The sequence below is a fragment of the Salmo trutta genome, chromosome 30 (assembly GCF_901001165.1).
Source record: "Salmo trutta chromosome 30, fSalTru1.1, whole genome shotgun sequence".
Taxonomy (NCBI): Eukaryota; Metazoa; Chordata; class Actinopteri; order Salmoniformes; family Salmonidae; genus Salmo; species Salmo trutta.
Genome location: NC_042986.1, coordinates 3,152,643 through 3,178,871, shown reverse-complemented (window position 1 = coordinate 3,178,871; position 26,229 = coordinate 3,152,643). Strand labels below are relative to the sequence as shown.

Sequence of the window (26,229 nt, the reverse complement as noted above, 5' to 3'; positions counted from 1 at the left end):
TTCAACATAGTCCTAGGTGTTTTATTTAATGCTGTTAAAAGTCTACCACCATAATAGTGCAGGTGAGTATTTCTACCAGAAGTGAAACACGCGGTCTGCCATTGACTGGCAAAATAAATGTGCCTTTTGAACTAACTAGAGAACCAATACCCACGCGACTTAGCCACTTTCTGCCTTATTAACAGTGGGTTAACATACTCAAAGGATACATGGTGAAATGCACATCTCAACCATACAGTTTCTAAGCCTCTATGGTAGTAGGCTACTAGCTTACAAGTCTAACCAGGGATACTGCCTAGTAGCACCTTTGAGGAACACTGAACAATTCTCTGAAAACCAATAGATATGCCATCTATGACACAAAGACTAGTTTACGCTGTTGAAACGGTTGCATGCATTACAACAGTCCTGTAAGAACTTCTTTGCACTATTGAGAGATGACGGAGCAATGAGTGGGTGACTTTACATGATGGGGCTTGAGAAACTGGTCAGTCCTGCTTACTTTACTTCTAGCCTGGTTTGTTGTGTAGGGTTCGCTTTGGTCAAAAAAAAGAGAAAAAAGGACAACCTCACCCTTCTCCCGTTTGGATGAAAACATTGTTGCTCTTGGCGAAGGGGTCTTAATCAGTCTTGAGTAGCAAGGGATGTTTAGAATCCAAAAGGTAATAAATAATGAATATTTAAGTAAGACCTTTGTTCTCCATTTACATTATTCCACCTCGTTTAGTTTGTCAGATAAAACAATTTCCAGAAGAAAATGTAGCTCCTGCACATGGCTAGCTTGCCCATTCAACCAGTGAAATGACATTCCCTCACCCATTAAAACAAAGAGGGATTTCAAAGCGGCCCATTATTTTTGCTGTACAAACGGAAACACCACAGATACTATTAAGTGCAGTTATTCAATGTGAAGTGGCAGAAAATATACAATAGAAACCTCACACCACAGTGGATTAAATACAACTCCCCCTACTTTTGATTGAATGTTCCCTATAAAAAGGTTTGTACAGCCGGTTTTCCACACCTTGTGTGCCTGGGGGGAAATAACAGCATACACACACAGTTGGATGACATCTACAAAAGAGCACCCACCTTAGTGTTTGTTAATCGAACACAACATATTCCAACATCTTATTTTTACTGAGCATATCACCCATTCCTCTAAAGACACATGCAAATCTCACACACCAAGCAGCATACATTTCAAATACAATTATTCCAAAAAGCCATTTGCACTTTGCCAACTCATCCGCCCAATACTGTTTACACCCGGCATTACAACAGGATCAGTCGGGCTTCAAGCATCAGTAAAAGGTGAGACCAGTCTCAAAATCAGTTCTGTCGCTCAGTCGGAAAAACAACTAAAAAAGTCTGGATATTAAATCTCAGCAAGTAGTCTAAACTACCCAGAACACCGTACAGATATTTAACAAAAATACCAGACATCTTCTCCATGTGACAAACCTACCACTCCTGTGGTTTAGGCTACATTCCATTCAAATTACAGCATTTTGGAATTAACATGGCATTAAATTAATCTTCAACTACATCTTGGGATTACATTCGATTCAAATGACAGCATTTGGGATTGTGTTAAGAACAGTGTCACATATAGCCCTGTTTATAGAGTTACGGTCGAGTTTCTCACTCACACCTCTTAGCCTCTTGAAAAGTATGGACATACCAGGTGGCATATCCTTGACACAAAACAGACAAATGTAATGTTTAAAGTATTCTTGCTAAGAAATAGCCAAGCACCAGGAAGAGACGGAACTATATACACGACAGGAAGTGGAAAGGGTGTGTTAATGACCCCAACCTAGGGTCAACAGAGCCTGAGTGTGTCTCAATACTCTAAAAGCTGCTCCTTTTCTATTCTCTGTTACTTACATATCCGCTGAACAAACTTGCTCTGCCACCTCACCTACCAAGCCCTTACAGACCAGTGGTCAGTACAAAAAAAAGAGAAGAGTATCAATATCTTGGCCTTACTTATAGCACCCCTATCCCAAAGGTCCATGGAAAAGTACCGAAAATAATGGTTGGTACATGCACCAAATTTTTGTATTTGATTTTGCTCTCTAGCAAAAGGACATGCATATCCACAAACGTTATAAGTCCGACAGAGTATTGGTAAATCAAATGAGTTAGAGGACAGCACGAAGGTGCTAATATTAACAGCGGATGATTGTCAAACTAAGAACCTAAAAAGCTAGGCTTCTGGAAGGTGTAGTTCCATTTCAAATGGAATCATATTCAAGAGAGGCGATTCTATTGCTATAAACACTTGCCAAAGTCCATGTAACAGCTCCACCATTGGCAGTAGTGAAGTGACAATTAAATGGAGACAAAGTAATTCCATTGAAACCCTCAAAACTGAATAGTAGACTGAATAGTTCCAACAATTACACTCAGCTCTCAATGTTTTTGGTTATGAGTTGCCTTGTTGCAACAGGCAGCCGGTCCGAAGCACCATCATCCAAGATGCTTCAGTAGAGAGCTCTCTAAAAACACATGAAAAACATTGACATATATTCCCTGAAAAGCATCAGTTTGTCAAATTACACTATTTCTAATGTTTTTAAATAGCGGAACTCATTTCTAAAAAGATGGAGAATTCTATTGTGTGTGGGAAAAAGAAAGAAAAACTGAAGAGAGAAAAGCTAGCCCTTTGACAGAAAAGTGAGGCATATTGGATCCTAGTCCCATTCTGGTGGTCACCCAGCTAAACTTTAAGACTTCAATGCCTGTTTGTGGAGGAGGAAGTGAAGAAGGCTGGTATAGCCAGTCAAGTGTGTTCTTCTGATGTGAAAATGGGCTCTGGTCCCTAAGGTGACCGGTTATGCTGGTATCTTGTTTCAGTCCCTTGGGATACTGAAGGATAGAGAATCAGTCTTGGCCGAGTTGGACCGATGCTAGTGGAGATCTACGAGAGATGGTCCCCAAACTAAGGTCATATCAACACCTCCAAGACTGCTCATTGGTGGATCCTACACTTTAGTTATGGGAACTTTAATCCTGGGGTGGAATGGCATATGAGTTTTCACATAGAAAACAATCACTGTCCATACCTTCCAGCACAACGCTATGGCTTTTTTAGATAGAGTAGGTCACACTTCTCTACACAGTACACAGAGCCCTACAAGTCCTCTACAAGTCCCCTGCAAAGGAAGGAGAAAGGTCCCTTCAGCAGGATCAGACACATGGGATAGTCTCAATTATGATGGACCCCTTCAACAAGCTTGAATAGGGTAATTTAGTTTCTACCTCAAATTGAGTTTGGGAGAGGAGTGGACGTTGGGATCCATGGGGAATTCCTTTTGAATGCCAGTCTGAGTGGCAGGTAGAGTGAGTGAGGAAACAAAAGAAGGATTCATCTCTTCCCCGTCTTCATGTAGGAGGGGATAGCCCCTCGGGCTGTGAGGCCTTCAAAGCGCTTGTAGGTGTAGTTGATGAAGACCCAGTCCTTGTTCTTGAGGTCTGCCTCAGAATGGTTAGACACCACGGGGGCAGCTGAGGCAGAAAAAGACAGGGATTATTTCACACAGGGCAATAGAGGAAAACAAAGGATCCAAAATGTGAGAATCCTGTTTCAAGGTGGCATTAGTTAACCAGGGCCATGTTTAATAGGCACAATAGAAGAAAACAGACTTAACCTGGGAGTGACTAACTGGTGTAATACGAAACGTCTTTGTTTTTCGTTGTGTGCCCTAATGAACACTACCCTGTTGAATTATGACTAGTGGCAGCCAGTAATGTTGGTGACAATGAGAAACATACCTGTCGGCTGGAGGATATCAGAGTCTGGGAACTCGTCAAAGTTGGACGTGTCGTCGATGCTTTTGATCTCAATGGGAATGGCAGCGGGTCGCTCTCTGTAATTAAAATGGAACCCTGTTTTTAGAATGTCACTGTTCCAATTTTTGAATGCACCATTAAACTGATACAATCAGCTACATCCTCAAAGAATGGCTAGCCAGGAGATTTTGGATATTGACAAATAACCAGCAATTAAGTGGAAAATATCATTTAAAAAAAATGTCAAAAAAGTGAACTATTCTTTTAAGCCCTCGTACCTGATGTGGTCGTAGTCCACCCCCTCGAAGAAGGCGTTGCCCTTAATGTCCTCCACCCCAGTGGCTCCGATCCTGTGCTCCTCCTCACAGCAGAACCTGAGGATGAGGTCCTTAGCTTTCTCCGAAATGGGCACTTCAGGGGGAAAAGTCAGTGTTTCTTGCCAGTTCATCACCTTCCTGTAGGTCTCCTGGGGGGTCTCTGAGCAGAACGGGGGATAGCCTGGAAAACAACACACATGGGATCAACAAGCCAGGCATGGGAAAACACATAATAATGGCACCACTCTGTGACATTCATGCAAGATGATTGAAAGCCAATCGATGCTTTTTCAGAGGCCCCAAGCAGAAGACGTTGACAGGATCTCACCTATCAGCATCTCATACATGATGACTCCAAGGCTCCACCAATCACAGAGCTTGTTGTATCCGTTCTGCATGAAGACTTCAGGGGCGATGTAGTCAGGGGTGCCCACAGTAGAAAAGGCCTGGGGGGGCACGAGAGAAAGATCATGCAATGTGACTACAAGACTACACCAATACAAATGTGGTCGTGTTTGAGATCGACTGCATTCCAGTCAGTGACTGCAGACTGACAGATCTACAAATCACCCTGCATCCTAAATAACTAAATTTTATATGTGGATTAGTCCGTCCAAAACGGATGCTCTCGAACACGGCCCATGTCTACTTGTAGAATACACTGCATTTTTCCCTCCAATCTAGCTTAATTTTCTCACCAGCTGTCTCCGGTTCCTCTTCCATGTCTCTGCTTTCCTCTTTGAGTTCATGTTATTGAATGCTATAAAGAAAAATAAACAGTTGTATAAAATTACACAAGTACGTAATACTTGCTGAACCCCATAACCTCACTTGCAGGTTAAGCTAAGTATCTTAAACCCTTTCAGACCCTTCGTTATCTTCTCTAGGGTAGGGGGCAGTATTTTGACGTCCGGATGAAAGGCGTGCCCGTAGTAAACCGCCTGCTGCTCAGGCTCAGAAGGTAGGATATGCATATTATTAGTAGATTTGGATAGAAAACACTGAAGTTTCTAAAACTGTTTGAATGATGTCTGTGAGTATAACAGAACTCATATGGCAGGCAAAAACCTGAGAAGAATCCAACCAGGAAGGGTGGAAATCTGAGGTTGTAGTTTTTCAAGTGATTGCCTATACAGTGACTTAGGGTTCATTTGTACTTCGTAAGGCTTCCACTAGATGTCAACAGTCTTTAGAACGTTGTTTCATGCTTCTACTGTGAATAGGGAGAGAACAAGAGCTCCTGGAAGTAGATGAGTGAGAAAATGACATGAGCTCAGAGGCGCGCGCTCATGTGAGAGTTAGCTGTGTTCCTTTTCTTTTTTGAAGGCATTGGAATTGTCCGGTTGGAATATTACTGAAGATTTATGATAAAAACATCCTAAAGATTGATGCTATACATCGTTTGACATGTTTCGACGAACGTAAACATAACTTGTTTTTACTTTTGTGACATTTTGCGCTCACTTCCTGCATTTGGAGTAGTGGACTAAACGCGCGAACAAAAAGGAGGTATTTGGACATAAATTATGTACTTTATCGAACAAAACAAACATTTATTGTGGAACTGGGATTTCTGGGAGTGCATTCTGATGAAGATCAAAGGTAAGTGCATATTTATAATGTAATTTTTGTCATTTCTGTTGACTCCAAAATGGCGGGTATCTGTATGGCTTGTTTTGATATCTGAGCGCTGTACTCAGATTATTGCAAAATTTGCTTTCGCCGTAAAGCTTTTTTGAAATCTGACACAGCGGTTGCATTAAGGAGAAGTGTATCTATAATTCTTTGAACTACTGTTGAATATTTTATCAACATTTATGATGAGTATTTCTGTAAATTGATGTGCTCATTCACCGGAAGTTTTGGGAGGCAAAACATTTCTGAACATTACACGCCAATGTAAAATGGGGCTTTTCGATATAAATATGAACTTTATCGAGCAAAAAGGCCATAAAGCCTTTTTGAAATCGGACGTGGTTGGATTAACGAGAAGTGTATCTTTAAAATGGGATATAATAGTTGTATGTTTGAGAAATTTGAATTATGAGATTTTTGTTGTTTTGAATTTGCCGCCCTGCTATTTCACCGGCTGTTGAATAGTGTCCCGCAGGTGGGACGGTCACGTCCCACATACGCAAGAGAGGTTAAGAAACAAATAGCCATTTAGGATCTGTTGATTTACATTTTAGTCAGTTAGCAGAAGCACTAATGCAGAGATACTAAATTTAAAAAAGAATCCCAATTAGGGAATTTGAAGATTGGTACATGCAACAACTCAAAACATGAAGCAAACCTAAAAACAAACCATTTTAAGTTAGTCATTTTTGTGCTTGTACAAGCACATTTCAAATCATTACCTGGTTAGTAGAGAAACATTAAAGGCACCATATCTGGGACATTTCCAACTGTTCAATGGTATTTCTAATTAATAATAGTGTATAAATGCCTTATGAGCTTTGTACATCAGTTTTACCCCCACCATAACCCAAATATGACTCCATTGTTTGTGTTTTGGTTGTCATTTGGGTCTTTGTAAACAATGTGTAGCTCCAAAAATATGCTTCCAAATCTCAAGGACTACAAGGTCTGAGAAAAAGTCAAAATTGTGGCTTTATTAACATCAATACAGGGTGTTAGTATGTAAAGTAATGGATTGATTGGGGATGCCTGACTTTGCTTACTGAAGTCACTGGGGAGGCTATGGTTCAGGTTCTTGTAGAACTCGGTACGATGCGCCCTCTTCAGACCTGTGCATAGACCAAAGTCAGACAGCTTCACATGGCCCTGAAACAATCAAGCAAAAACACAATCAGCACAGGCTTATATTCATTAGTGCACACCGTGCTGTGTATTAGAAAAGTTTAGCCCGTTTTCTTCATTTCGGTGCCTTGTAAATTCAAACAGAATAACATATCCAAACCACCAGTCTGAGCTCATGTTTGTGTCTCTTGAGTACGTGCTCAAACTCACTCTGGAGTCCAGTAGCAGGTTGTCAGGTTTGATGTCTCTGTGAATGAAGCCCAACTGGTGGATGGAGTCGATGGCTAGCACTGTCTCAGCGATGTAGAACTGAGTGGCCTCCTCTGTCAGAGTATCCTTCTTCATCAGCAGGGTCATCATGTCACCTGTAGGGGGCAGTGTCTGGTTACAACATGTACAGTCCCAATGGACTTTGAGGCACATTCAGCGAGACAGAAGTTGTTTGTTCGGTGGCTTTGCAGATAGAATATTAAAGAATAAACAATCATTATGCAGCACATTTCTATGTTTTTCTGCAACGTTCTGACGGCTGTGTCAAGCGTCTCAGAGTAGAAGTACTGATCTAGGATCAATTTAGCCTTCTAGACCATAATGAACATGATATTATTTAAAGGAGGGACCCAATACTTGATCAGCACTTCTACTCTGTCTACATACACCTGCAAGAGTAGCTGATCTAGCTTCCAACTGGACAATGACTGTCCCTGTAGTGTAGGAGACTGTTTGGGGTTCAGCTTAGTGTGAGGGGGATAATACCGCCAGGCAGGAACTCCATGATGAGGTAGAGGTTCATCTTGTCCTGGAAGCTGTAGAACATCTTAACCACCCACAGACTGTCAGCCTCTACCAGGATGTCCCTCTCAGCACGGATGTGGCCCACCTAGAAATACACACAAATGGCATGATACATAAACTCAGCAAAAAAAAGAAACGTCCCTTTTTCAGGACCCTGTCTTTAAAAGATAATTCGTAAAAATCCAAATAACTTCACAGATCTTCATTGTAAAGGGTTTAAACACCGTTTCCCATGCTTGTTCAATGAACCATAAACAATTAATGGACATGCACCTGTGGAACGGTCGTTAAGACACTAACAGCTTACAGATGGTAGGCAATTAAGGTCACAGTTATGAAAACTAGGACAACAGAGGAATTTCTACTGATTCTGAAAAACACCAAAAGAAAGATGCCCAGGGTCCTTGCTCATCTGCGTGAACGCGCCTTAGGCATGCTGCAAGGAGGCATGAGGACTGCAGATGTGGCCAGGGCAATAAATTGCAATGTCCGTACTGTGAGACGCCTAAGACAGCACTACAGGGAGACAGAACGGAGAGCTGATCTTCCTCACAGTGGCAGACCACGTGTAACAACACCTGCACAGGATCGGTACATCTGAACATCACACCTGCGGGACAGGTACAGGATGGCAACAACAACTGCCCGAGTTACACCAGGAACGCACAATCCCTCCATCAGTGCTCAGACTGTCCGCAATAGGCTGAGAGAGGCTGGACTGAGGGCTTGTAGGTCTGTTGTAAGGCAGGTCCTCACCAGACATCACCGGCAACAGCGTCGCCTACGGGCACAAACCCCCGTCGCTGGACCAGACAGGGCTGACAAAAAAGGTGCTCTTAACTGACGAGTTGCGGTTTTGTCTCACCAGGGGTGATGGTCGGATTCGCGTTTATCGTCGAAGGAATGAGCATTACGCCGAGGCCTGTACTCTGGAGCGGGATCGAGTTGGAGGTGGAGGGTCCGCCATGGTCTGGGACGGTGTGTCACAGCATCATCGGACTGAGCTTGTTGTCATTGCAGGCAATCTCAACGCTGTGCATTACAGGGAAGACATCCTCCTCCCTCATGTGGTACCCTTTCTGCAGGCTCATCCTGACATGACCCTCCAGCATGACAATGCCACCAGCCATACTGCTCGTTCTGTGAGTGACTTCCTGCAAGACAGGAATGTCAGTGTTCTGCAATGGCCAGCGAAGAGCCCAGATCTCAATTCCATTGAGCACGTCTGGGACCTGTTGGATCGGAGGGTGAGGGCTGGGCCATTCCCCCCCAGAAATGTCCGGGAACTTGCAGGTGCCTTGGTGGAAGAGTGGGGTAACATCTCACAGCAAGAACTGGCAAATCTGGTGCAGTCCATGAGGAGTAGATGCAATGCAGTATTTAATGCAGCGGGTGGCAACACCAGATATTGACTGTTACTTTTGATTTTGACCCCCCCTTTGTTTAGGGACACATTCCATTTATGTTAGTCACATGTCTGTGGAACTTGTTCAGTTTACGTCTCAGTTGTTGAATCTTATGTTCATAGAAATATTTACACATGTTAAGTTTGCTGAAAATAAATGCAGTTGACAGTGAGAGGACGTTTCTTTTTTTGCTGAGTTTACATTTATAGATTGCATGGCAGGTACTACTTTTGTATCCAAGACACTGCTTTGGATTTGTGAGAATGAACATGACTGGCCATTATGTATTGGCCATCAACATACCCTCCTACCCTTTCCTCCTCCTCACCTGCTCCTTCTCCAGCATGTCGGCCTTGCGGAGGATCTTCATAGCGTACACGTGGCCTGTGTCCTTCTTCTGCACCAGACGCACCTTGGGACCAAAACGTGTCAATCATTTATTGAATAATAAGCTGAAAGTCTGCAAGGTTACGTAAGAGAGGTGTTTTTAAGAAAAGGGGTGATGCCTACCTCTCCGAAAGCTCCTCGGCCAATCACCTTGAGGGACTCGAAGTCCTCCAGCCCCAGGCGGGTTCGTTTGAGACGCAGGAACTCAGTCTCTTTCCTGGCGTGCTGGGAGCGCCGGATACGCTTCTGCACAGGTAGAGGAGGCAATGGTTAGTGCGCACAACTGCACGTGTCAAAAAGGTTGTGTCTGTGTCAGTCTTCAACGTCACCTCTTCATCAGCCAAGCCCTCTTGATCCATCACTTTTTCCAACTTCTGCTGCCTGGAACAGAAATGGAAAAATGTTTTGAATTATGGTTGTCCCCATGTTTTTTTTTTTTTTTCGTCGACCAAAATGAACCTCTTCTTTCGACCAATTGATTGTTCAACATTTTTAAAACGTGTAATTTTCCAAACATAGACACACCTGTTTTAATAAAATTAACTATATGCGTTGAGCTTGTCGATGCTTTAAGCGCACTGTTGGATGAAATAAGACGCAAATGACTCGAGAGAGCCAGAGATGAAGACAACCAGAATAAAAATTTAAAAAACATTAAAAAAATTGTAAATATGATCACGCTCCTCCCACTGGCTTTCGCGGATTCTGCCATTTCTCTCCTGAAGTTGCCGGGAATAGGCTACACGAGGAGTCAAACTTTCAGGTGAAAGGACAATTTCATTTACAATTTCTACCGATCTGTGTGCCAGTTAGGGTTTTCATATTCACATTTTCGTGGAACAGATTCATTTTGTTTATAATAACGTCTTAATATCTCAAAATTATTCTCATGTGGTTAATCAAAATTCTATCCAAATCGAAATTAAAATAAAACCGACAAAAAAGAAAAAGGTAACTTCAATTGCCAACTATGTAAAAATAGCATACATAAAGCCATTAAATAACATTGCAGCCTGCAGGTAGAAAATATTGCTCCGTTCATCTTTCCCTCGATCCTAACAAGTCTCCCAGTCCCTATCCGTTGAAAAACATCCCCACAGCATACCGCCACCACCATGCTTCATGGTAGGGATGGTGCCAGGTTTCCGCCACACATGACATTCTGGCTAGAGTTCAATCTTGGTTTCATCAGACCAGAGAATCTTGTTTCTCAAGGTCAGTCATTTACGTGCCTTTTGGCAAACTCCAAGCGAGCTGTCATGTGCCTTTTACTGAGGAGTGGCTTCTGTCTGGCCACTACCATAAAGGCCTGATTGGTGGAGTGCTGCTGAGATGGTTGTCCTTCTGGATGGTTCTCCCACCTCCACAGAGGAACTCTGGAGCTGTCAGAGTGACCATTGGATTCCTGGTCACCTCCCTGACCAAGGCCCTTCTCCCCCGATTGCTCAGTTTGGCAGGGCAGCCAGCTCTAGCAAGAGTCTTGGTGGTTCCAAACGTCTTCCATTTAAGAATGATGGAGGCCACTGTGTTCTTGGGAACCTTCAATGCTGCAGAAATGTTTTGTTACCCTTCCACAGATCTGTGCCTCGGAGCTCTACGGACAATTGCTTCGACCTCATGGCTTGGTTTTTGCTCTGACATGCGATGTCAACTGTGGGACCTTATATAGACAGGTGTGCACCTTTCCAAATCATGTCCAAACAATTTAATTTACCATAGGTGGACTCATCAAGGATGATCAATGGAAACAGGATGCACCTGAGCTTAATTTCAAGTCTCATAGCAAAGGGTCTGAATACTTATGTAAATAAGGTATTTTTATTTTTTATGAATTTCAAAAAAAATCTAAAAACCTGTTTTCGTTTTGTCATTATGGGGTAGTGTGTGTAGATTGATGAGGACATTTTTATACATTTTAGAATAAGGCTGTAACGTAACAAAACGTAGACAAAGTGAAGGGGTCTGAATACTTTCCAGAAAGCACTGTATGTGGCATGCCTACCGTTTGTAAACCCCCATAAATGACTTCCAGACAGGACCAAAAAAAGACTCTCGTGCTTACTAAGGTCGGCCTGCAATGGAATTTTATGAATGCCCATCCATGTGGTAGGCCCACCTTTTGTATAACAGCCCATTGCATTGGCTTTATTAGTCCAGATTCCTGTGACTAATCAATTTGGCTATTTAAGCTCGAACATCAGCTACCCAACTTGATCAGGCACGAGCCTATTTGGAATGTGTTTACACAGCAGGAATTGCAGAAGTATTTTCTGTTTCGCTATGATCAGGTTGTCAAAATAAATTACAGATACAAACTTGAAACCACTGATCATGACAATGGAGTGAAAGGGTTATAATCCTGCCTGTTTGGCCCTGTCTGGGGGTATCGTCGGATGGGGCCACAGTGTCTCCCGACCCCTCCTGTCTCAGCCTCCAGTATTTATGCTGCAATCGTTTGTGTCGGGGGGCTAGGGTCAGTCTGTTATATCTGGATTATTTCTCCTGTCTTATCTGGTGTCCTGTGTGAATTTAAGTATGCTCTCTCTAATTCTCTCTTTTGGAGGACCTGAGCCCTAGGACCATGCCTCAGGACTACCTGGCCTGATGACTCCTTACTGACCCCAGTCCACCTGGTCGTGCTGCTGCTCCAGTTTCAAATGTTCTGCCTGCGACTATGGAACCCTGTCCTGTTCACCAGACGGGTGCTACCTGCCCCAGACCTGCTGTTTTCAACTCTCTAGAAACAGCAGGAGCGGTAAAGACACTCTCAATGATCGGCTATGAAAAGCCAACTGACATTTACTCCTGAGGTGCTGACCTGTTGCACAAACTACAACATTTTTTACATTTTAGTCATTTAGCAGACGCTCTTATCCAGAGCGACTTACAGTAGTGAATGCATACATTTCATACAATTTCATACATATCATACATTTTTTTCTTTCCGTGGGAATCGAACCCACAACCCTGGTGTTGCAAACACCATGCTCTACCAACTGAGCTACAGGGACCCTGCTGGTCATCTATGAACATTTGAACATCTTGGCCATGTTCTGTTATAATCTCCACCCGCACAGCCAGAAGAGGACTGGCCACCCCTCATAGCCTGGTTCCTCTAGTTTCTTCCTAGGTTCTGGCCTTTCTAGGAAGTTTTTTCTAGGCACCGTGCTTCTACACCTGCATTGCTTGCTGTTTGGGGTTTTAGGCTGGGTTTCTGTACAGCACATTGTGACATCAGCTGATAAAGTTCATTTGTAGAATTTCTTTCCTTCTTAATGCGTTTGAGCTAATCAGTTGTGTTGTGACAAGGTAGGGTTGGTATACAGAAGATAGCCCTATTTGCTTAAAGACCAAGTCAATATTTTTATGGGCTCCCGAGTGGCGCAGCGGTCTAAGGCACTGCATCTCAGTGCTAGAGGCAAGACGCTGGTTCGATTCCAGGCTGTACCACAACCAGCCGTCATTGGGAGTCCCATAGTGCGGTGCACAATTGGCACAGCGTCGTCCGGGTTAGGGTTTAGGCCGCCATCGTAACTGACTTTAATTAAAAGTTAAATAAAAAATATTATGGCAAGAACAGCTCAAATAAGCAAAGAGAAATGACAGTCCATTACTTTAAGACATGGTCAGTCAATCCGGAAAATTTCTATCATTTTCTACTTTTCTTCAAATCCAGTCGCAAAAACCATCAAGCGCTATGATGAAACTGTCTCATGAGGACCGCCACAGGAAAGGAAGACCCAGAGTTACGTCTGCTGTAGGATAAGTTCATTAGTTACCAGCCTCAGATATTGCAGCCCAAATAAATGCTTCAGAGTTCAAGTAACAGACATGTCAACATGAACTGTTTAGAGGAGACTGTGTGAATTAGGCCTTCATGGTCGAATTGCTGCAAAGAAACCACTACTAAAGGACACCAATAAGAAGAGACTTGCTTGGGCCAAGAAACACGAGCAATGGACATTGGACCAGGGGAAATCTGTCCATTGGTCTGATGAGTCCAATTTTGAGATTTTTTGGTTCCAACACCCGTGTCTTTGTGAGATGCACAGTTGAACGTATGATCTCCGCATGTGTGGTTCCCACCGTGAAGCATGGAGAAAAAGTGTGATGGTGCTATGCTGCTGACACTGTCTGATTTAGAATTCAAGGCACACTTAACCAGCATGACTATCACATTCTGCAGCGATACGCCATCCCATCTGGTTTGCGCTAACTGGGACAATCATTTGATTTTCAACAGGACAATGACAAAACACACCTCCAGGCTGTGTAAGGGCTCTTTGACCAAGAAGGAGAGTGCTGCATCAGATGACCTGGCCGCCACAAATCACCCAACCTCAACTCAATTGAGATGGTTTGGGACGAGTTGGACTGCAGAATGAAGGAAAAGCAGGCAACAAGTGCTAAGCATATGCAGTAATTCCTTCAAGACTATTGGAAAAGTATTCCACCTGAAGCTGGTTGAGAGAATGCCAAGTGTGCAACGTTGTCATCAAGGCAAAGGGTGGCTACTTTGAAGAATCTCAAATATAAAATATATTTTGATTTATTTAACACTTTTTTGGTAACTACATGATTTCATAGTTCATGTCTTCACTATTACTCAACAATGTAGAAAATAGGAAAAATAAAGAAAAACACTGGAATGAGTATGTGTCCAAACTTGACTGGTAATGTATTTGATACATTTGCAAACATTTCTAAAAACCTGTTTTTACTGTGTGTGGACTGAGCTTTTTAATATATATTTTTAATCAATTTTAGAATAAGGTCGTAACACGTGGATAAAAGGTGTCCACATCAACAAACTATCATGGTCCAAACACACCAAGACAGTCGTGAAGAGGGCACGACAACACCTTTTCCCCCTCAGGAGACTGAAAAGATTTGGCATGGGTCCTCAGATCCTCAAAAGGTTCTGCAGCTGCCCCATCAAGAGCATCCTGACCGGTTGCATCATCACCTGGTATGGCAACTGCTCGGCATCTGACAGTAAGGCACTACAGAGGGTAGTGTGAACGGCCCAGTACATCACTGGGGCCAAGCTTCCTGCCATCCTGGACCTATATACATGGTGGTGTCAGAGGAAAGCAAATAAAAAAATTGTTTTTAAAAAAGGTCAAAGACTCCAGTCACCCAAGTCATACTTCTCTCTGCTACCGCACTGCAAGCGGTACCGGAGCACCAAATCTAAGCTCAAAAGTCTCCTTAACCTCTCTTGGGTATGCGTGGGACGTGACCGTCCCACCTGCGGGACACACTATTCAACAGCCAGTGAAATAGCAGGGTGACAAATTCAAAACAACAAAAATCTCATAATTCAAATTTCTCAAAAATACAACTATTATATCCCATTTTAATAAAGATAAGATTCTCATTAATCCAACCACATTGTCCGATTTCAAAAAGGCTTTACGGCGAAAGCATAATATTAGATTATGTTAGGACAGCACGTAAACAAGAAAAACCACACAGCCATTTTCCAAGCAAGGAGAAGCGTCACAAAAACCAGAAATACAGCTAAAATTAATCACTAACCTTTGATGATCTTCATCAGATGGCACTCATAGGACTTCATGTTACACAATACATGTATGTTTTGCTCGATCAAGTTCATATTTATATCCAAAAACCCCATTTTACATTGGCGCGTGATGTTCAGAAAATGTATTGCCTTCAAAATGTCCGGTGAATGAGCACATCAATTTACAAAAATACTCATCATAAACCTTGATAAACTTTACAACAGTTATTGAAAGAATTATAGATACACTTCTCCTTAATGCAACCGCTGTGTCAGATTTCAAAATAGCTTTACGGCGAAAGCAAGCTAAAGTTACCCGCCAAGTTCTGGCGTAAAAAAGTCAGAAATAGTATTATAAATCTTCACTTACCTTTGCTGATCTTCATCGGAATGCACTCCTAGGACTCCCACAAGAAATGTTCGTTTTGTTCGCTAAACTCCATATTTATGTCCAAATACCTCCGTTTTGTTCGAGCGTTCAGTCGAGTTATCCAAATGTGCCATGCTCGCGCATTTTGTTGAGACGAAAAGTCCAAAAAGTTATACTACAGTTTGTAGAAACATGTCAAACAATGTATAGCATCAATCTTTAGGATGTTTTTATCATACATCTTCGATAATATTCCAACCGGACAAATCCTTTGTCTTCAGAAAGGAAAAAGAAAGCACCTCGCGCTGACGGCCACGCGCATGAATGATCTAATGGCACTCAGCCAGACACCTGGTTGAAATGACTGTCATTCCCTTCCAGGTCACAGTAAAAGCCTGTAACAGCGTTCTAAAGACTGTTGACATCTAGTGGAAGCCTTAGGAACTGCAAAATGAACCCTAAGTCACTGTAGTTTGAATAGGGAATCAATTTAAAAAAAACTACAAGCCTCAGATTTTCAACTTCTTGGTTGGATTTTTCTCAGGGTTTTGCCTGCCATATGAGTTCTGTTATACTCACAGACATCATTCAGTTTTAGAAACTTCAGAGTGTTTTCTATCCAAATCTACTAATAATATGCATATCCTACTTTCTGAGTCTGAGTAGCAGGCAGTTTAATTTGGGCACGCCTTTCATCCGGACATCAAAATACTGCCCCCTACCCTAGAGAAGTTAACAGCTTCTACCCCCAAGCCATAAGGCTGCTGACAATTAATCAAATGGCCACCCGGACAACTTACATAAACACCCCCATTTGTTTTAACACTGCTGCTACTGGCTGTTTATCATCAAAGCAGTCACTTAACCCCTACCTACATGTACAAATTACCTTGATTAACCTGTACCCCCGGACATTGACTCGGTACCGGTACCCCCTGTATATAGCCTCGTTATTGTTACTTTTAGATTTTTCTTTACTTTAGTTTATTTGGTAAATATTTTCTTAACTGTTTCTTGAACTGCATTGTTGGTTAAGGGCTTGTAAGTAAGAATTTAACAGTAAGGTCTACACCTGTTGTATTCGGTGCATGTGACAAATAAAGTTTGATTTGAAACAGTGAAGGACTCTCTTTACTCCAATAAGAGTGCTTGTTTTTGTTTTCAGTATTGCTACGCTTTATTACATTGTGGAATAATGAATGCGACACAGGGACTTCCATATTAGACCACTGCGTTGCCTTTGTTCTCCAGTGTTTTTAACAGGGAAGTTGGGGTAGGGGTTGGACAGGTGCCATTTTGTGTGTCATATTCACCATTTACCAGTTTCCTCTTCAAACCAGCACGATTGGGTATTGAATTCTAAAATGGATTAAAAAAATATTTAAAACGTTATTTCTTTACCATCATTATGTGACCCGTGGTTGAACAGACAGACACCTTGTTGTTCTACTGATGGATGACATATTTATATGAAAAAATCTAAATTGCGCCTGGTCAGGAATAACACATTACGGACTTTCTCTTGCATTTCAGAGATTAAAAAAAACATGTTTTTCTCTTTGTATTATCTTTTACCAGATCTGATGTGTTATATTCTCCTACGTTAATTTCACATTTCCACAAACTTCGAAGTGGTTCCTTTCAAATGGTATCAAGAAAATGCATATCCTTGCTTAAGGTCCTGAGCTACAGGCAGTTAGATTTGGGTATGTCACTTTTGGCAAAAATAGGGAAAAAAGGGTTGGATCCTTATTAAGAGCATACAGGCCTACTAAGCAAGACAGACAGGTTGATGTTATTGGCCCAATATAGAAAACCTGGCGAGGGAAAAGCTAGTAAGAATGTGTTAAAGTCTTCTGCAGTATATATGCAGTGTCCACCATTTCCCCCCCCCCCCCCTTTATTTAACCAGGTAGGCAAGTTGAGAACAAGTTCTCATTTACAATTGCGACCTGGCCAAGATAAAGCAAAGCAGTTCGACACATACAACACTGAGTTACACATGGAATAAAACAAACATACAGTCAATAATACAGTAGAAAAATAGGTCTATATACAATGTGAGCAAACGAGGTGAGATAAGGGAGGTAAAGGCAAAAAAGGCCATGGTGGCAAAGTAAATACAATATAGCAAGTAAAACACTGGAATGGTAGATTTGTAGTGGAAGAAAGTGCAAAGTAGAAATAGAAATAATGGGGTGCAAAGGAGCAAAAAAAATAAATACATTAGGGGAAGAGGTAGTTGTTTGGGCTAAATTATAGATGGACTATGTACAGGTGCAGTAATTTGTGAGCTGCTCTGACAGTTGGTGCTTAAAGCTAGTGAGGGAGATAAGTGTTTCCAGTTTTAGAGATTTTTGTAGTTCGTTCCAGTCAGTCATTGGCAGCAGAGAACTGGAAGGAGAGGCGGCCGAAGGAGGAATTGGCTTTGGGGGTGACCAGAGAGATATACCTGCTGGAGCTCGTGCTACAGGTGGGTGCTGCTATGGTGACCAGCGAGCTGAGATAAGGGGGAACTTTACCTGGAGCCAGTGGGATTGGCGACGAGTATGAAGCGAGGGCCAGCCAACGAGAGCGTACAGGTCGCAGTGGTGGGTAGTATATGGGGCTTTGGTGACAAAACGGATGGCACTGTGATAGACTGCATCCAGTTTGTTGAGTAGAGTGTTGGAGGCTATTTTGTAAATGACATCGCCGAAGTCGAGGATCGGTAGGATGGTCAGTTTTACGAAGGTATGTTTGGCAGCATGAGTGAAGGATGCTTTGTTGCGAAATAGGAAGCCAATTCTAGATTTAACTTTGGATTGGAGATGTTTGATGTGAGTCTGGAAGGAGTTTACAGTCTAACCAGACACCTAGGTATTTGTAGTTGTCCACATATTCTAAGTCAGAACCGTCCAGAGTAGTGATGCTGGACGGGCGAGCAGGTGCGTGCAGCGATCGGTTGAAGAGCATGCATTTAGTTCTACTTGTATTTAAGAGCAGTTGGAGGCCACGGAAGGAGAGTTGTACGGCATTGAAGCTTGTCTGGAGGGTTGTTAACACAGTGTCCAAAGAAGGGCCAGAAGTATACAGAATGGTATCGTCTGCGTAGAGGTTTCTTAGCCTAATCGTCAGCCAAGTGGCCTGCGAAAGTATTCACCCTCCTTGACATTTTTCCTATTTTGTTGCCTTACAACCTGGAATTTAAATTGATTTTTTGGGGGGATTGTATCATTTGATTTACACAACATGTCTACCACTTTGAAGATTAAAAATATATTTTTTTTGTGAAACAAGAAATGACAAAAGAACAGAACTTGAGCGTGCATACTATTCACCCCCCAAAGTCAATACTTTGAAGAGCCACTGTTTGCAGTAATTACAGCTGCAAGTCTCTTGGGGTATGTCTCTATAAGCTTGGCACATCTAGCCACTGGGATTTTTGCCCATTGTTCAAGGCAAAACTGTTCCAGCTCCTACAAGTTGGATGGGCTCTGCTGGTGTACAGCAATCTTTAAGTCATACCACAGATTTTCAATTGGATTGAGGTCTTTGCTTTGACTAGGCCATTCCAAGACATTTAAATGTTTCCCCCTAAACCACTCAAGTGTTGCTTTAGCACTATGCTTAGGGTCATTGTCCTGCTGGAAGGTGAACTTCCGTTCCAGTCTCAAATCTCTTGAAGACTGAAACAGGTTTCCCTCAAGAATTTCCCTGTATTTAGCGCCATCCATCATTCCTTCAATTCTGACCAGTTTCCCAGTCCCTGATTTTAAAAGTTTCAGATATTTTTTTAGAACACAACCCTGATCTGTACTTCCCCACAAATTTGTTCCTGACGGGTTTGGAGAGCTCCTTCGTCTTCATCGAGCCGCTTGCTTGGTGGTGCCCCTTGCTTAGTGGTGTTGCAGACTCTGGGGCCTTTCAGAACAGGTGTATATATACACTGAGATCATGTGACAGATCATGTGACACTTATATTGCACACAGGTGGACTTTATTTAACTTCTGGAGGTAATTGGTTGCACCAGATCTTATTTAGGGGCTTCATACATATGCACGCACCACTTTTCCGTTTTTAATTTTTTTGAAACAAGTTATTTTGTGTAATTTCACTTCATCAATTTGGACTATTGTGTGCATGTCCATTACATGAAATCCAAATAAAAATCTATTTAAATTACAGGTTTCAATGCAACAAAATAGGTAAAACACCAAGAGGGATGAATACTTTTAGAAGGCAATGTAAGGCACAAATATCAAAGTTTGCAACACCCACCTTGAATGACATAATGCATAAGAATGTAGCAATAGAGAACAGAGGAGTTGTAAACTATGTCAGTGGAAGGCACTGCCCGTTGGCTGAGCCCAGATGGATGCGTGTGTAGTAGGAGGCCTACCTCATCTCTCTCTCCTCATGTTGAGCGATGAGGTTGCTGTAGAAGTTCTCCAGGGTCACCTTGGCCATGGTCACACGTTCCTTGGTGTGATTACTCATCGAGGAGCAGGAACTCTGGCCCGTCATTGCCATGGTTACCTGAGATATGCATTGAAAGGGGGGGGTGCAATTAAGCAACCTGTATATCCTCTTGAAAGAACTATAGGCCTACACTATCATAATTAACTTCACGTCCAAACCAAACGCAGATGTATTCTACTCTTCACCCGCCTTGTAATTGTGCTGTTTTCACATAGGCCTATACCCTTGCAAACACTTTCACAGACTCTTTTATTTGCTTTTAACTTTCACTACAACCTTTTCAAAGTGCTGAACCTCTCTCTTTCTAAAATAAGGGGCCAAGAGAAGAGGGGTTAAAGACAAATTGTCCTCTTTCAGTCACCGTACAGTAACTCAAATGTCCAGTCAGCCTCGGCACATTCTGCATGGCTGAGCAACAGGGACCCTTGAGTTGGCAGGAGGAGGGAGGCAAGTGGAAAGATTCTGCCGTTTGGCTAAGAGCTCCAAGCACCGACAAGGCCCTTGATTTTTGTATTGCCGATGCTAGGTCAGGGTAATTCAATTATCCGCCGGACATTCAGTTGGGCAATGAATAAGGAGGTCGTTAAAAGGAAAGACTGGTGCCCAATGAGTCATGGAAGCCGTGTTTGCAGTGCTATGAGAGAGGCTGGTCAATTATACTGTGACAGAGCAGTTAAATGGTGTGGAAATCAACTTTGTGCACCCAATGCTGATGGGAGCATTACTCTGAACCAGAGAGGGGTAGTGTGTGCATCATCATGGAGTGTAAACTGTACAGAAAAATACATTGCCTCTAATGTCCAAGACATGCAAACACTTCAAGCACGCCTATTCACAATTTATTTTTATACCTTTATTTAACTAGGCAAGTCAGTTAAGAACAAATTCTAATTTACAATGACGGCCTACCCCAGGAAAACCCTGACAACACTGGGACAATTGCACGTTGCCCTATTGGACTCCCATTCACGGTCGGTTGTGACACAGCTTGGAATCGAACCAGGGTCTGTAGTGAGCACTGAGAAGCAGTGCCTTAGACCGCTGCACCACTTGGGAGCCCAAAAAACGACATCATTTTTTTTATTGCATAAGTAAACAAAAATAGATTTTCTGAAGTTGCTAGCTAACACTACATGGCCAAAAGTACATGGATACCTGCTCGTCGAACATCTCATTCCAAAATGATGGGCATTAATATGGAGCTGGTCACCCCTTTGCTGCTATAACAGCCTCTACTCGTCTGGGAAGGCTTTCCACTACATGTTGGAACATTGCTGCGGGGATTTGCTTCCATTCAGCCACAAGAGTATTCGTGAGGTCGGGCACTGATGTTGGGCGATTAGGCCTGGCTCACAGTCGGCGTTCCAATTCATCCCAAAGGTGTTCCATGAGGTTGCGGCTCTGTGCAGGCCAGCCAAGTTCTTCCACACCAATCACGACAAACCATTTTAGTATGGACCTTGCTTTGTGTACGGGGGAATTGTCATTCTGAAACATGAAAGGGCCTTCCTCAAACTGTTGCCACAAAGTTGGAAGCACAGAATCGTCTAGAATGTCATTGTATGCTGTAGCGTTACGATTTCCCTTCACTGGAACTAAGGGGCCTTGCCCGAACCATGAAAAACATCCCCACACCATTATTCCTCCTCCACCAAACTTTACATTTGGCACTATGCATTCGGGCAGGTAGCATTCTCCTGGCATCTGCCAAATCCAGACGTCCGTCAGACTGCCAGATGGTGAAGCGTGATTCATCACTCCAGAGAACGTGTTTCCACTGCTCCAGAGTCCAATGGCAGTGAGCTTTACACCACTCCAGCCGACGCTTGGCATTGATTGCGCATGGTGATCTTAGGCTTGTGTGCGTGCGGCTGCTTGGCCATGGAAACACATTTCATGAAGCCCTCGACAAACAGTTATTGTGCTGACGTTGTTTCTAGAGGCAGTTTGGAACTCAGTAGGGGGTGTTGCAAACGAGGACTTCATTGAAAATTTTAAACACTAAAAACCATGTTTCTTTTGTAGTCCTTGGTAGCTCAGTTGATAGAGCATGGTGCTTGTAACACAGGGTAGTGGGTTCAATTCCTGGGACCAACCATAAGTAAAATAACTAAGTCACTTTGGTTAAAAGCGTCTGCTAAATGGCATATATTATGTTTTGACATGCATGACAAGTCGCCCACTTCAGCCAAACTAGGACTTGAGAAGCTGCAGGAATGATTGACAGTTGCCCTGTTTGCTACCTAACTGGTTGATGGGGTCAAAGTAGGTAGGTCCAAATATCTGTCATGTAGCTAGCTAGGCTAGCTCTCGAGCACCCAAGGCCAGGCATACAGTCATAGCAGATAGCAAAGAAGGCAACTGTCAATCATTCCTGTGGATTCTCGAGTTATAGGTTGGCTCAAGTGGTTGTCATTCACGTGAAAATATGATGGTTTAATTTTGGACTTAGCTTTAGTGTGGTGGTACAAAGCTTCAATGATTCACAAAGATTGCAGTAGTGTTAGCTAGTTGGGTACTTTAGAAGGGCTAGTAGCTAGTTAACTAACTGGTTTAGCTGAGAGTTAGCATATTACAGTAGCCCAAAGGTCGGAAGGGTCGATTTCCTTAATGTGATTTAAAAACTGGGAAAATGTGCATACTTTATGAAAATACCATTTTCCACCACCATGCTATGGTGGCTAATGTTACTTCCTGACATTGCACACAGCGTTGAGGCCAAGGGTAAACAGACTGTTGCAATCCCTTTGGACAATAAGAGGAAACGACTCAATATCGCCATCTGCCAGCATTTGGGCAAACGTTTAAGTTTCTGGTTTAGGTTGAGTGTCCTGGATAGAAAGCATTCTCTTGCTGCATGTAAATAGCTAGTAACAACAACTGTTTGCTCAAGCTAGCTCTAATGAAAGGTGTAAAGTAATGTGAGCAGGGGTTGGAATGGTTCAAAGAACATAACCTTAAACCAATGTCGTTATTTCCCGGTTTTGTTCCCTGAACCGGTTCCAACCCCTGCTAACGTTACTTCGCAGCCGTCATTGATTTAGCTAGCCTAAACAGTTGTGATCCATACTGTTCCGGAGCAGAACCATTATTGTAAAAGCATGGGAACCTGTTAATAACTTCATATTACGTTCCAGCCATTTTTTTCTAGTCCCACATAAAAACGCCTATTCAAAGCACTCACTGTCACTCAGAAACAATATATCTTCACCGGCTTCGAGGGCATTATCACTTTTATACACCTCGGGTTACCAACATAATCAAAATGACGTTTATGTAAATCATTATTTGGTTAATTTATCCAAGACATGCAAACACTTCAAGCACGCCTATTCACAATTTATTTTTATACCTTTATCAGCCCGGCTGATCGTTCTATCAATTGTTGCCAGAGGCGCGACCCAGTCGTTCAGTCTTTTTGTTCTGTATCTATTCCCAGTCGTTCGTTCTAACTGTTCCATTGCCATACTGGCTGGCAACGTTCTTATCCTTTGCTTGCTAGCTAGCCAACTACGGCTAACTTACAGTCATGTCAAAAAGTGCAGCCAGAAAAACAGCAAAGCATTTGTTTAGAGCTTCAGGTTCCTTGGTGTTCACATCCCCAACAAACGATCATGGTCCAAACACACTAAGACAGCCATGAAGAGGGCACGACAAAGCCTATTCCTCCTCAGGAAACTGAAAAGATATGGCATGGTTCCTCAGATCTTCAAAAGATTCTACAGCTGCACCAGAGAGCATCCTGACTGGACGCATGACTGCCTGATATGGCAACTGCTCGGCCTCCAACCGCAAGGCACTACAGAGGGTAGTGCGTACGGTCCAGTACATCACTGGGGCCAAGCATCCTGCCATCCAGAGGAAGCTTGTCAGAGGAAGGCCCTAAAAATTGTCAAACTCCAGCCACCCTAGTCATGGACTGTTCTCTCTGCTACGGCAAGGATACTGTAGGCCTAGTTATCACGTTTCACATTGTATTTATTAACTACAAAATTGTATTTTTAACCCTCCTGCTGTGTTCCGGTCGAATTGGACTGATTTACAAGTTCTCGCTGAAAAATGTAGTTCATTTAATCTGATTGTCTTTAGGTTCCATGACTTTGTCCACACAGGGCATCTGAACACACAAAATACATTTTGATGATTTTCATTACAGTTTGGGTGTTTTATTTAACTTTGTACACCTGTGGTGTTCCAGGTCATTAGAAATGAATGGGTGAGACTACAATTAGTGTATACAATTGAGTGCAGGCACATGCCCATTCATTAGATGGACACACTTCCTCTCCCAGACTTTGAGCACACACACCTCACTCCCCTTCTTGGCTTCCATGGCAACCCCCACAGGAACCTTTCCCCAATAGAATCTTTCACCCACGGGAACCACACCTGTTGTCATTCTCACAAACATTTACAACATTGTTTCAATAATATATAGAACTTTTCTCCTGGTATATAATGCTTTTTTGAGGCCTTGCTCACAATTCATTCTGTGGCAGCACAATGACCAAAAGTTATACTGTATGTGAGGCTCTTGATCATATCTTTGATCATGACACTGGTGAGGAGAGTCCTTGTTAAACTTTGACACAAAGTAGTCTATGATAAATAACAATATGTTTCATCTGAGTATTTGTTATAGTCCAAATAATCAATACATTATGCATTTTTTTTACTCAAACAAGTCAATGAGGCCTACCGGCCATAAATAGCAAATAGAAGTTCAAAACGTATAATGTTCACAAGAACATAAGTTGATAAAAGATCTAACAACATTAGCTGATAATGTATTATGGATTTATAGTCAGCTATAATGGGGCGGTCATTTTGGACTGGGAAAACAGAATTAATTAACATGAAACGAACACAACAGGAGGGTCATTTCTGGTGCCGCTTTGCACACACGCTTTTTAGCTAGCTAGCTCAAAAGAAATTCCAAGTTCCTTCATAGAAGTCGCTCCTCCTATGTATAATTCTGTGGACATTATTCAGATAATCATGTCATAACAAGATGTCCAGCACTTCAAGCCTCCTTAACCCTCTCTCGACATCTCCCGACCCGCAAAAATTCAGTCGCATCTTGCGCCATAGGATACACTTGTTTGTCCATCAGGCATGTAAACAACTAGCTTGCCTGCTATCTTCGCACTGATTGCTTTAGTACTTTAATGAGCTAAAAACTGTTAATTTCACAGGTTAAACAAATAATATTCACAGGTACTTTCGGGGGATCGAACCGGTTAAAAACTTTATTTTGCTGGTCGGAACAGTGGAACGGAACGAAACGTAGTTCTGGTCAGAACGAAACGATTGGAAAATAATGTCGGTTCCAACCCCTTCACTTTAACGTTAGATAGCTAAATCAAAGATGACTATAAAGTAAAATGCCAAGTAGCAAACGTTAGCCAACCTAATTTAAACGTGTTTACACAAGCGTGTCAAACGAGTTAGCTAACTTATCAAGAGTCCATCCAGTCCACCATCACATACAATATCCAATATCTTTGCACACGTTTGTATCGAACTAGCTAACGTTACCTGTGTAGCATGTGTTACTTGTGGTAAAGTCAAGAGCTTGTTAGCTAGCTTAACTAACCTTTGCTAGCCTAGTTGTTTACTGACAGGTAAGATAATGGGACTAACGTTACGTTAGCTCGGAAAACACAATCAGCTCTCTTCAGTACCTTAGCTAGCTGATGTTAATGCTGATGTTAACTTTCAAATATACTAAATGATGGACCAAATAAACGTTTTAAGCGTTTCAAAAAAAATACATCTAACCACATGTAGCCACATAGCTTCAACAAAGTAGCTAGCTGGCCAACTTGGTTTAGCCGAGTTAGCTTAGCTAACTCATGCTGTGCTAAACGTGAAAAGTTAGCTAGCTAACGTTACTGTAGCTAGCCAACCAACGATGATTGGCTGACTGGCACGATCCCATGAGACAGCGACAAGATAAGAGGGAACATTAACCATAACATTGTATTTCACTAAACTAGGTAGGTACATGTAATAGTCTTTAAAAAATATAAGCATTTCGATTTCTCGGCAACTTGGCATTTTGTTATAACTACCTCCGCAGGAACGACCTCGCTCACTCTGCTCCGCTGTGTGTAGCTCTTCTTCGATAGGGTTTAACGGCGGTTGGCATCCAACGTTACTGGTGCTTTACCGCCACCAGCTGGACGGGGTATTGAATAAGAAACTAAAAAAACATTGCGGGAAATAAAACACGTAAACTAAGAAAACCAATCGCGCTTCTGCAATCTATGTCCACATAAGCAATAAGGCGCGAGGGGTGTGGTATATGGCTAATATATACGGAGTGCCTGGACACAGCCCTTAGCCGTGGTATATTGGCCATATACCATAAACCCCAGAGGTGCCTTATTGTTATTATAAACTGG

At 42.5% G+C, this 26,229-nt stretch overlaps 1 protein-coding gene across 2 annotated transcripts; it reads right to left on the bottom strand.

Annotated features, from left to right (window-relative positions):
* LOC115168958 (serine/threonine-protein kinase 38) lies at positions 1–25,997 on the bottom strand. Of its 2 annotated transcripts, none has more exons than XM_029724523.1 (13): positions 25,897–25,997; positions 19,743–19,879; positions 9,793–9,844; positions 9,587–9,709; positions 9,405–9,488; positions 7,632–7,755; positions 7,086–7,240; positions 6,788–6,899; positions 4,814–4,875; positions 4,444–4,561; positions 4,077–4,296; positions 3,781–3,875; positions 1–3,513 (listed from the first exon to the last, which is right to left on the bottom strand). In XM_029724523.1, exons 2-13 carry the CDS (start codon positions 19,871–19,873, stop codon positions 3,374–3,376), a joined length of 1,416 nt encoding a protein of 471 aa, XP_029580383.1. In that variant the 5' UTR covers positions 19,874–19,879; positions 25,897–25,997; the 3' UTR covers positions 1–3,373. The 2 variants fall into 2 exon arrangements, with proteins under 2 accessions (XP_029580383.1, XP_029580384.1); XM_029724524.1 differs by having other exon boundaries at positions 6,797–6,899.
* Positions 25,998–26,229: the final 232 nt, after the last annotated feature.

Coding starts and splice junctions, on each gene's coding strand:
- LOC115168958 (XM_029724523.1), bottom strand. CDS start 19,873: ATGGCAATGACGGGCCAGAGTTCCTGCTCCTCGATGAGTAATCACACC. Junction 9,489..9,586: donor GCCGAGGAGCTTTCGGAGAG/GTAGGCATCACC, acceptor TTTGGTCCCAAG/GTGCGTCTGGTGCAGAAGAA. Junction 4,297..4,443: donor CATGTATGAGATGCTGATAG/GTGAGATCCTGT, acceptor GTTGTTTTCCAG/GCTATCCCCCGTTCTGCTCA.